At 44.8% G+C, this 12,724-nt stretch overlaps 1 protein-coding gene across 1 annotated transcript in view; it reads left to right on the forward strand.

Annotated features, from left to right (window-relative positions):
• LOC122924156 (fatty acyl-CoA hydrolase precursor, medium chain-like) overlaps positions 1 to 8,974 on the forward strand; it is a 31,119-nt gene extending 22,145 nt beyond the window's left edge. Inside the window, exons 6-13 of the mRNA XM_044275092.1 lie at positions 2,246 to 2,359; positions 2,644 to 2,739; positions 2,888 to 3,028; positions 3,689 to 3,766; positions 3,855 to 4,002; positions 7,248 to 7,397; positions 8,534 to 8,606; positions 8,689 to 8,974. Coding sequence (XP_044131027.1) covers positions 2,246 to 2,359; positions 2,644 to 2,739; positions 2,888 to 3,028; positions 3,689 to 3,766; positions 3,855 to 4,002; positions 7,248 to 7,397; positions 8,534 to 8,606; positions 8,689 to 8,875 — 987 coding nt within the window. The 3' untranslated portion in view covers positions 8,876 to 8,974. The remainder of the gene's footprint in view (positions 1 to 2,245; positions 2,360 to 2,643; positions 2,740 to 2,887; positions 3,029 to 3,688; positions 3,767 to 3,854; positions 4,003 to 7,247; positions 7,398 to 8,533; positions 8,607 to 8,688) is intronic.
• Positions 8,975 to 12,724: the final 3,750 nt, after the last annotated feature.

Below are 12,724 nucleotides of genomic sequence, written 5' to 3' on the forward strand. Positions count from 1 at the left end.
GCTAGTCGGGGGCAGTGATGTCATCACTGCTGACGTCAGCGCCTGGCCAGTGCGTTGATGTTTGACGTTACCATGCGCAAGTTTTCATGTGGTTTCTTCAGGAGGTGAGTATGTATTTTTTTTCCCTTTTTTACTGCCATTTGAGGAAAAATAGATTCATTACCACGAAGCAGAAGGAAATTCGACTTAGTGGTGAATCCGATTTTTCCTGGAAGGTGGTCTTGGCTTTCAGTTTAGTGGACAGGTCACGGTCAGGTTTGGGTTTGTTAACTATCTGCATAAAAATCCTGGAGCAACAGTGTCAGTTCTCCAACATGGCTGCCAGTCCGTGTGCAGGCCAGAACCAAGGATACTATTATATCGCAAGAAAGGAAAGGGTTAAACAAAAATATATGGGTTCTTCCATCTATAAAGGAGGGGGGGGGGGGTCTTTTTCCTGATTTTGAGTTTTATTATTTTACTTCATTTGGTGGAAATACAATGGAGTAAATGAAGAGATTTAGGGTTTGGGTGGAGGAGATATTTATGTTACCCAACTTATTTAAGGGTGGAGGTATTTTGAGGATCCAACCAAAAAATTGGGACAGAATTCAAAAAGAAGTAGAGAGTGTCAGAGGTTTATTGGAAACGTGAGCCGCTAGATGATACATTATGGCTGAGATGGGGTTAATCAGATCGGACACACATTCAAGGAAGTTTTTAAAAAATGTGCTATTCTAATTCTAATTTTTTGTTCTGTTCAGATGGTAAGTGCACGCGGGATAAGTACCAGTGTTCAGCAAATCAAGATCCAAATTTCAGGGAAAAAGGCGAATTTCCTCATGCTTCATAGTAGCGACTCGATTTTCCCTGAAAGGCGGTAAAAAAACAAAAAATGTAATGATACTTACCTCATCCATTTGCATGCAACAGGCCCGCCACCGCCATCTTGATTAAAGATCTCGAACAAAATCCAGTTTGAGGTGACGTATGACATCATCGCGGGCTGTGTGAGATTTCGCACTAGATCTTCAATCAAATGGCAGCGGTTGGCTCTTTGTGCGCAAATGGTAAGTATGATGTTACACTGTAATATTGCTGTCAGATGCCGCGATCAGCATCTGCGCGGTATGGGGGGGTGGCGCAATCGCCGCTCCCTGTCATTGCATCCAGCACTTACAAAGAAATTCGCTTCATGATAAATTAATTCTGCACAAAGGCAATTTTTTTGTAAAATTTGGTGAAGCAGCCGAATGTAATTTTTGAAGTACAAATTTAGGGCTCATTCACACGAATGTGTGAAGCCCGTGCTGTGGACCGCAAATTGTGGTCTGCAATGCACGGGCATTGTCCGTGGGGCAGGTGCATGGGGATCACAGACCCATTCACTTAAATGGGTCCACGATCCTTCCGTTCCACAAAAAGATAGAATGGATCCGGAACAGTGCGGAATGGCCACGGAACGGTGCCGTTGTATTGCGGATCCGCCAATGCGGTCTGCAATCGGCAACGGGCATCACATGTTCGTGTGAACGAGCCCTTAGAGTTGGAAAATCACAGGTTTTTGGAAGGGGTGAATGTGCGGGACGAGGTCCCAGGGCCGGTGGCTCTTGTGATATTAACCCTTTCAGATCCATGGTGAATGGATTTATAAGAGCAGATCTATCAGGGTTTTATGCAATTTATCATTAATCATAGACTCCATTTTACTCCGAAACTAATATGTTTTCTGCAAAAAAAATGCACAGTACGTGATGCTGACCGCGTCCGTCTGTTATGGAGTCACCCCAAGTTATATGGAGACTTATTAGTGACACATGGGGACGGGAGAATAATCCTGTAACGCTAGCGTTGTGGTAGATAGCACTGGCTCAGGGTTGGATGCCAGACTTGGATCCCGGGAACATCGCCCTCTGTAAATAATCGGAAAACACAGGTGTCGGGTAAATGGAGAGAGGAGTGTCACGTGACATTAGGTTAGCGAGGCGCCATAAATCAAATGGGAAAAGGTCATTTCTACCAGTTGTTTTCTTCCCTGTGATTTGTTGTATTGCTGTTGCATCAGACTATCGGTGGTTCCGTCTGTATGGTTGGCCATGCCGGTCACCTACACCCGGGGACTTACATGTCTCTGCTGACAGACTTCAGAAATGGACCTGGAATTGTTCACATTGGCCTGTTTTATGACGGCTTCAGAAATCCAAAATAATGAATATGCCCGATCCAAGGGTTTATGATGAGGGTGATCTGAATTGTCTTCTTCTAGGTGCTCTCTCCCTTAACCAAAGGTCTGTTCCACCGCGCCATCGCAGAGAGCGGAGCTGTAACAATGCCTAACTTCGTGGTCAGCAACTCTGAAGATCTCATCCCTTTACAGAATGTAAGTATAGTCTATCCAGAAGGAATACTACTCCACCCATCATTCGTTTCTGGGAAATAAACAGCTGTGTGGTATTTTTTTTCACCAATCTGACAGAATATAGGTTATGAGAAGGGACCTCATTTATCCACACAGACTCTACATGTTAATGGCTGAGAAACCTTCACAACCTTTACCGCTGCACCAGCCGCTCGGCGGTTATAGCACCGCTGGGGGAGTGGGAATTACAACCGCTATTCACTATATATGTGATATCTGAATATTACATCTGTTTGCCTCTGCAGATAGTAGCGAAGACATCAGGCTGTGATCTCGCCTCCATAGCCGACTGTCTGAAGAAGAAATCAGAAGAAGAGCTTCTCTCCATTACCAAAGAAATGGTAGGTGTTGTGTCAACCTGCAATAGTATTGCTGTCTCCATCAGTCCCATACACTGTGTGTCCCTGGTCCAGGTGTACATACCCACTGATCCATCACAGATGCATAGTCACATACCGCTGTCCGTCTCATGTGCATGTGTCTTCGCAGGGTTTAATGGCTCCTCCTGGCCGCGTGGATGGGGTTTTTCTTCCTAAACCAGTAGAGGACATCTTGGCTAACAAGGAAGGACACAAGGTCCCACTTCTCATTGGAATGAATAACCAGGAGTTCGGCTGGATATCTACTGTGGTAGGTGCAAGGCAAAAGAATAACCTCACCCCTTCCTTACAGTGCCAGCTGCGGGTATTCCAGCACCTCATGCTGAAAGGTTTTCGAGGGTTTGTTATTTTCAGATTGTCAGGGTGGTTTACTGTAGGGACCACCATTGATCACAAAACTGAAAGGAGGAAGCGATACAGGAGAAGGAGGGGTATCAAAAGTTTACTGCCGAAGACGGTTATGATTGCATAGGGCCCCACTGCAAACCGAGAGGCCATGCGTTTTACGTCAGTCTATGACTGACACACCTATAGCCCCTCATGGCTGACTGCGCTACAGGGAGGTCATGTGATCCTTCTCTGTCTTCTGATCTGTAAGCGGTAGCCGCCATTTCAAGAGATTCATGCAGGATTCACTCAAATCCAAAACTTGAGAAATTAGAAACGAATCTGTAATGAATCCCATCCGTGCCAATTCGCTCATCTCTAGTACATATCTATTGTTGTATGCAGGTAGGTGAGCAAGTGACAGCTTTCCATGTCCGCTTACAGTAGGAAGAACAGCTCTGGAGCACAGACTGCTGCTCCTGTGAATAAAATACTAAGAAAACAGGAATATTCACAACCTTGGAAAAAATCAACCTCTTTGTAATAACCCATCATATCCTCTATATTCTTCTTATTGTTTTAGCTATTAAATGTCACGGGGATAACAGAAGGAATGACGCGGGAGACGGTGATGCAGAAGCTCCAGAAGATTTCTCTCCTGGTGAGATGAGCTCGTGTCCGTTATGTTCTGCGTCTTATTATCTATGAGGAATGTTTTCTCTTCATCGTGGTTTATGTCCATTTTCTAGGGTCTGAGTCCTGATGTCCTCCCTCTCGTCACTGACGAGTATCTTGGCGACACCACTGATCCACTGGAGATTCGTGATCGCTTCCTGGACTTGTGTGGCGATGTAATGTTCGTTATGCCGGCTCTTAAGTTTGCAAAATACTATCGAGGTAGAGTCCATTCACATTGTAGCGGCCGTCTAGGCATGTTGGGAGTTGTTGTTTCTCAGCTTACCAATGGAACGTTGTTAATAATTAGGATCTGGCCGATATCGTCCCCAGGACAGCTGAGCGGTGCCTCCATGGACGGTGCACAAGCTGGCGCTAAGGCTACGTTCACACTTGCGTTGTTCTTTTCCGGCAGAGAATCTCAATACCGGAGAAAACATTTCCGTTTAGTCCTCATGCATTCTGAATGGTTCCATCAGCATGGCGTTTTGTGACCGGACACACAATCATTACCAGCTGCGGTTTAGTGTCCGGTCATGAAAACTGGAAAAAAACAAAAAAACAGATCCAGGGCTGAAAACAATAAGTCAATGGTGATGGATCTGTTTTTTAGGATTTTTTCCGTTTTGATTTCACACAACCGCATCCTAACGGAACGGATGCATGCTGATGTGTAATTAAAACGGATCCACTTAATTCCAGCATTGAGATCCTCTGCCGGATCCTAATACCGGAATTAACAGCGCATATGTGAAAGTAGCCTAAATTGTTAAAAATGTGGAAACGCTACACCAGTCGACCAAGTCATTAAAACCACTGAAGGTGAAGGGAATCGTACTGAACAATGGCGCCAGGCGAGGGTCGGATATTATGTGAGATCAGAAAGCAAGTGAAGAGTAAAGTTGTGTTTAGAGCTGAAAAATGGAGCGAGTGGGTCACCTGGAGAGCTGGCGGTCTTCTGGGATGTTCCTGTATACAGTGCTCAGTACCTACTGAAGGTGCTCCATGGAAGGACCGCCAGGGACAGGATCACCAGCGTACATGGCACATCAATCCATGTGGGGAACGAAGGCTACAAAATCCGGCTGGATTTCACAGAAGAGCTTCTATAGCGCAAATTGCTGACATTATTGCTGGCTACGACAAAAGGTTGTCAGAACACACACATCACAACTTACTGTTAATGGGGCGTTATATACACAGACTGGTCAAAGTGCCCATGTTTAACCCTGTCCACCGCTGATATGTACGTAGCTCCTGCAACGGGAACATGAGCAGCAGAACTGGAGCAATGTAAGAAGACGGCCTGGTCTGATGAATGGTGCTACCTCATGTGGATGGTTGGGTGAGTGTGCATCACTTACCTGCGGAAGAGGTGGCACCGGGTGCACTATGAGAAGAAGGCTGCCTGGTCTGATGAATCACATTACATCATGTGGGCAGCCTGGTGTGTGTGCATCACTTACCTTGAGAAGAGATGGCACCAGGTGCACTATGGGAAGAAGACGGCCTGGTCTGGGGAATCACATTACATCATGTGGACGGCAGGGTGCGTGTGCGTCACTTACCTGGAGAAGAGATGGCACCAGGTGCAATATGGGAAGGAGTGTGTGTGCGTGTCACTTACCTGGTGAAGAGATGGCACCAGGTGCACTATGGGAAGAAGGCGGCCTGGTCTGTTGAATCACATTACATCGTGTGGACAGCAGGGTGTGTGCGTGTCACTTACCTGGTGAAGAGATGGCACCAGGTGCACTATAGGAAGAAGGCGGCCTGGTCTGTTGAATCACATTACATCATGTGGACAGCAGGGTGTGTGTGAGTCGCTTACCTGGGGAAGAGATGGCACCAGGTGCACTATGGGAAGAAGGCGACCTGGTCTGAGGAATCACATTACATCATGTAGATGGCCAGGTGTGTGTGCGTCACTTACCTGGAGAAGAGATGGCACCAGGTGCACTATGGGAAGAAGACGGCCTGGTCTGTTGAATCACATTACATCGTGTGGGCAGCCTGGTGTGTGTGCGAGTTTCTTTCCTGGGGAAGAGATGGCACCAGGTGCACTATGGGAAGAAGGCGGCCTGGTCTGTTGAATCACATTACATCGTGTGGACAGCAGGGTGTGTGTGAGTCGCTTACCTGGGGAAGAGATGGCACCAGGTGCACTATGGGAAGAAGACTGTCTGGTCTGATAAATCACATTACATCATGTAGATGGCCAGGTGTGTGCGAGTTTCTTTCCTGGGGAAGAGATGGCACCAGGTGCACTATGGGAAGAAGATTGCCTGGTCTGTTGAATCACATTACATCATGTAGATGGCCAGGTGTGTGTGCGTCACTTACCTGGAGAAGAGATGGCACCAGGTGCACTATGGGAAGAAGACAGCCTGGTCTGTTGAATCACATTACATCATGTAGATGGCCAGGTGTGTGCGAGTTTCTTTCCTGGGGAAGAGATGGCACCAGGTGCACTATGGGAAGAAGATTGCCTGGTCTGATAAATCATGTTACATCATGTAGATGGCTGGGTGTGTGTGAGTCACTTACCTGGTAAAGAGATGGCACCAGGTGCGCTATGGGAAGAAGACAGCCTGGTCTGTTCAATCACATTACATCATGTAGATGGCCAGGTGTGTGCGAGTTGCTTACCTGGGGAAGAGATGGCACCAGGTGCGCTATGAGAAGAAGACAGGCTGGTCTGTTGAATCACATTACATCATGTAGATGGCCAGGTGTGTGCATCACTTACCTGGGGAAGAGATGGCACCAGGTGCGCTATGAGAAGAAGACAGGCTGGTCTGTTGAATCACATTACATCATGTAGATGGCCAGGTCTGTGTGCATCACTTACCTGGTGAAGAGATGGCACCAGGTGCACTATGGGAGGAAGACTGGTCTGATGAATCATGCTACCTCATGTAGATGGCTGGGTGTGTGAGTCACTTACTGTACATAGGACACTTCAGAGGATTTGTGGAGTCCAGGCCTTGACGGGTCAGAGCCTTGTGGCAGCACAAGTGGACTACCCAGTTAGGCAGACACTTTTAATGTTATGGCTGATTGGTGTCTATTGGCGAGTTACCACATGTAGTCATCTAAAAAAAAAAATCCAAGCAAAACAACCATTTAAACAGGTGATGCCAGTGGCCCTGGTGACTGAGAGGGCCCACGGACACCCCTCATTTTGCTGACCCAGTTTGCCGTGCCTAGGAAGTAAACCTCTGAGGTGTGTAACAGATTAATGTCCCAATCTAGCATTTAGCCCATGTGCACAGTAATACCACTAGTCCCAGTCTCGGGGTCCTCTCAGTCCGCTCCTGATGACATCATCTGTGGGCATAGTGCCACCTCCTGCAGTTATTGTGTTCTATGTAATACATGGGCGGCAATGATCTTCATATATATCACAGGCTCCATAATTATCAGGAAATGGACAGATAACTGGTAGTCTTCTTATCTCTGCTTAGATATGGGGCTCCCAGTCTACTTTTTTGAGTTTGAATATGCACCAACCATGCTGGCACGGAGGAGACCAGACTATGTGAAGTGCGATCATGGCGATGAGATCCTCCTTGTGTTTGGAGGACCCTTTCTCAGGGACGGTGTATTATTCGCAGGTGAGTAGTCCTATACTGTTATCACGAACCTCTTGGCAGATCTCTTGGGTCTATTCAGATGTTCACGTAGAACAGACGGCATAAGGACTGAACATAGACACATTATAGTCCATGGGCAATGTCACTGCTCCAGTTTTCCTCATTGGATCATTGGTCGGGCAGAGAAGATAGCAGCAAGCACTACTTTGGTCCAGTTCTCAAACAAACAATCCTCTGGTGACCTTTCATGTTGTAGACACGGCCAGACGTATTTTAGTCCACACTGGTCATTATAGTTGGTGAAACTGTCCATGTTCAATGAAACCGGGTGTTGGATAAAAGATCTTTCTGGGAACTTTCTTTCAAAGAAAGAACTTTCATCTACGAATGATCTTTTCTTTGAATGAAAAATCTTTTTCCGACTATCAGATGAAACACAGACGACGTCTTCTCAAACGATAATGGTCTGTCATGAGTCTAATGTGTATGGACGCCTATAGACTCGTCTATTGAAGTCAGTCTGTCTACCAAAAAAAAAAAAACACAGATTGTAGCCGTGCGCAGTTCATTTTTCATGGAAGGTTTCCAGGAAATTCAGAAAAGAAATGAAATCAATCTTTTTGCCGAATAAAGAATAAGAGCATCAGAACGCGATGTAGACGACCGGCGGCCATGAGGAAGGCTCAGGTGGATCCCTGGGCATTGCCCTCCGGGAAATTTCCCTGTGGGGTCTATGGCCAGTCCACTCCTGTCCCACTGAGGTGGATAGAATATGTCCTTTCATTAAGTCATAGTCCCACGTTCTGAGCCAGTTTTAGGAATTTATTGAATCCTCTGTTTGCAGGGGAGTGCTGCTGTTGAGGAATCTAGGCAGGGTGTCCCTACCAACCAGAATTTCACATGGGAGCTTAAGAGTTAATCATTGCAGCTTCCTAATATACTAGATGTTTCGATTCCTTGCCATTTTCACTATCTCTACTTGGTATTCATTAATGGGGATGTTCTAATTTACCTTCAGAGGTGGTCCCAGCATCTTACCGATACTCACATAGCTCAGACAATCACCTCGTTGCGGCAGGAAACACCCAGCAGACGTAAATTAAATGAAAGTAGCGCTGTTATAATTTTGTCATTCATAGTGATGTCTTCATGTTTAGGACCTGCAACCCCTGAAGACAAAGCTGTGTCAAAGGCAGTTATGAAATACTGGGCGAACTTTGCTCGGACTGGGTAAGAACCAGAATGACGGCACATTCGCTGCGGTCACCTTATTATCTGATCGTTATCAATAATGCCTCATTATTCACTGCAGGAACCCCAATAGTCCCGACCTGACAACATGGCCGCAGTACGGCGCAGACGAACACTATATGGAGATTAACTTACAGCCAACATCGTCCTCCAAACTGAAGGAGGACAAGTTCAAGTTCTGGACGGAGATCCTTCCAGAGAAAATCCGGTCCCAGAGAGCGGGAGGAGAAGATCACACAGAGCTGTAGATCCAGACAAAGCAGCTTCCTACACGTGAAGGACAAAACGTGGAGGAGGCCGAGGAGCGTTCTAATTCAGAAGACACTAATAAAGTTTACTTTCTGGAATTCTGAAGCTTTTCTTTCTATGGCCTTACTTCCAAAATTCACATACATTTTTACAAAATGGTATGGATATGGTCTTACACTGCACAGTACAACTTCTCCTGTATATATACACACTGCACAGTACCACTTCTATCCTGTCTACCGGGTGTAATCCTCAGTATCTGCTCTTATTCTGTATATATACACTGCACAGTACCACTTCTCCTGTCCTGTATACTGGGTGTAATCCTCAGTATCTGCTCTTATTCTGTATATATGGACACTGCACAGTACCACTTCTCCTGTCCTGTATACTGGGTGTAATCCTCAGTATCTGCTCTTATTCTATATATATATACACTGCACAGTACCACTTCTCCTGTATATATACACTGCACAGTACCACTTCTATCCTGTATACTGGGTGTAATCCTCAGTATCTGCTCTTATTCTGTATATATGGACACTGCACAGTACCACTTCTCCTGTCCTGTATACTGGGTGTAATCCTCAGTATCTGCTCTTATTCTGTATATATACACTGCACAGTACCACTTCTCCTGTCCTGTATACCGGGTGTAATCCTCAGTATCTGCTCTTATTCTGTATATATATACACTGCACAGTATCACTTCTCCTGTCCTGTATACCGGGTGTAATCCTCAGTATCTGCTCTTATTCTGTATATATACACTGCACAGTACCACTTCTCCTGTCCTGTATACTGGGTGTAATCCTCAGTATCTGCTCTTACTCTGTATATATATATATACACTGCACAGTACCACTTCTCCTGTCCTGTATACCGGGTGTAATCCTCAGTATCTGCTCTTATTCTGTATATATATACACTGCACAGTACCACTTCTCCTGTCCTGTATATATACACACTGCACAGTGCCACTTCTCCTGTCCTGTATACTGGGTGTAATCCTCAGTATCTGCTCTTATTCTGTATATATACACTGCACAGTACCACTTCTCCTGTCCTGTATACCGGGTGTAATCCTCAGTGTCTGCTCTTATTCTGTATATATATATATACACTGCACAGTACCACTTCTCCTGTCCTGTATACTGGGTGTAATCCTCAGTATCTGCTCTTATTCTGTATATATACACACTGCACAGTACCACTTCTCCTGTCCTGTATACTGGGTGTAATCCTCAGTATCTGCTCTTATTCTGTATATATATACACTGCACAGTACCACTTCTCCTGTCCTGTATACCGGGTGTAATCCTCAGTATCTGCTCTTATTCTGTATATATACACTGCACAGTACCACTTCTCCTGTCCTGTATACTGGGTGTAATCCTCAGTATCTGCTCTTATTCTGTATATATATACACTGCACAGTACCACTTCTCCTGTCCTGTATACTGGGTGTAATCCTCAGTATCTGCTCTTATTCTGTATATATACACTGCACAGTACCACTTCTCCTGTCCTGTATACTGGGTGTAATCCTCAGTATCTGCTCTTATTCTGTATATATACACACTGCACAGTACCACTTCTCCTGTCCTGTATACCGGGTGTAATCCTCAGTATCTGCTCTTATTCTGTATATATATATACACTGCACAGTACCACTTCTCCAGTCCTGTATACTGGGTGTAATCCTCAGTATCTGCTCTTATTCTGTATATATATACACTGCACAGTACCACTTCTCCTGTCCTGTATACTGGGTGTAATCCTCAGTATCTGCTCTTATTCTGTATATATACACTGCACAGTACCACTTCTCCTGTCCTGTATACTGGGTGTAATCCTCAGTATCTGCTCTTATTCTGTATATATATATATACTGCACAGTACCACTTCTCCTGTCCTGTATACCGGGTGTAATCCTCAGTATCTGCTCTTATTCTGTATATACACACTGCACAGTACCACTTCTCCTGTCCTGTATACCGGGTGTAATCCTCAGTATCTGCTCTTATTCTGTATATATATACACTGCACAGTACCACTTCTCCTGTCCTGTATACTGGGTGTAATCCTCAGTATCTGCTCTTATTCTGTATATATACACTGCACAGTACCACTTCTCCTGTCCTGTATACTGGGTGTAATCCTCAGTGTCTGCTCTTACTCTGTATATATATACACTGCACAGTACCACTTCTCCTGTCCTGTATACCGGGTGTAATCCTCAGTATCTGCTCTTATTCTGTATATATACACTGCAAGGTACCACTTCTCCTGTTCTGTATACCGGGTGTAATCCTCAGTGTCTGCTCTTATTCTGTATATATATATACACTGCACAGTACCACTTCTCCTGTCCTGTATACTGGGTGTAATCCTCAGTATCTGCCCTTATTCTGTATATATATACACTGCACAGTACCACTTCTCCTGTCCTGTATACCGGGTGTAATCCTCAGTATCTGCTCTTATTCTGTATATATATACACTGCACAGTACCACTTCTCCTGTCCTGTATACCGGGTGTAATCCTCAGTATCTGCTCTTATTCTGTATATATACACACTGCACAGTACCACTTCTCCTGTCCTGTATACTGGGTGTAATCCTCAGTATCTGCTCTTATTCTGTATATATATACACTGCACAGTACCACTTCTCCTGTCCTGTATACTGGGTGTAATCCTCAGTATCTGCTCTTATTCTGTATATATACACTGCACAGTACCACTTCTCCTGTCCTGTATACCGGGTGTAATCCTCAGTATCTGCTCTTATTCTGTATATATATACACTGCACAGTACCACTTCTCCTGTCCTGTATATATACACACTGCACAGTACAACTTCTCCTGTATATATACACACTGCACAGTACCACTTCTATCCTGTATACTGGGTGTAATCCTCAGTATCTGCTCTTATTCTGTATATATATACACTGCAAAGTACCACTTCTCCTGTCCTGTATACTGGGTGTAATCCTCAGTATCTGCTCTTATTCTTATATATACACTGCACAGTACCACTTCTCCTGTCCTGTATACTGGGTGTAATCCTCAGTATCTGCTCTTATTCTGTGTATATATACACTGCACAGTACCACTTCTCTTGTCCTGTATACCGGGTGTAATCCTCAGTACCTGCTCTTATTCTGTATATATATATACACTGCACAGTACCACTTCTCCTGTCCTGTATACTGGGTGTAATCCTCAGTATCTGCTCTTATTCTGTATATATACACACTGCACAGTACCACTTCTCCTGTCCTGTATACTGGGTGTAATCCTCAGTATCTGCTCTTATTCTGTATATAAATACACTGCACAGTACAACTTCTCCTGTCCTGTATACTGGGTGTAATCCTCAGTATCTGCTCTTATTCTGTATATATACACACTGCACAGTACCACTTCTCCTGTCCTGTATACTGGGTGTAATCCCCAGTATCTGCTCTTATTCTGTGTATTATACACTGCACAGTACCACTTCTCCTGTCCTGTATACCGGGTGTAATCCTCAGTATCTGCTCTTATTCTGTATATATACACACTGCACAGTACCACTTCTCCTGTCCTGTATATATACACTGCACAGTACCACTTCTCCTGTCCTGTATACCGGGTGTAATCCTCAGTACCAGCTCTTATTCTGTATATATATACACTGCACAGTACCACTTCTCTTGTCCTGTATACTGGGTGTAATCCTCAGTATCTGCTCTTATTCTGTATATATATACACACTGCACAGTACCACTTCTCCTGTCCTGTATACCGGGTGTAATCCTCAGTATCTGCTCTTATTCTGTATATAATACACTGCACAGT

The sequence above is a fragment of the Bufo gargarizans genome, unplaced genomic scaffold, assembly GCF_014858855.1.
Source record: "Bufo gargarizans isolate SCDJY-AF-19 unplaced genomic scaffold, ASM1485885v1 original_scaffold_870_pilon, whole genome shotgun sequence".
NCBI lineage: Eukaryota > Metazoa > Chordata > Amphibia > Anura > Bufonidae > Bufo > Bufo gargarizans.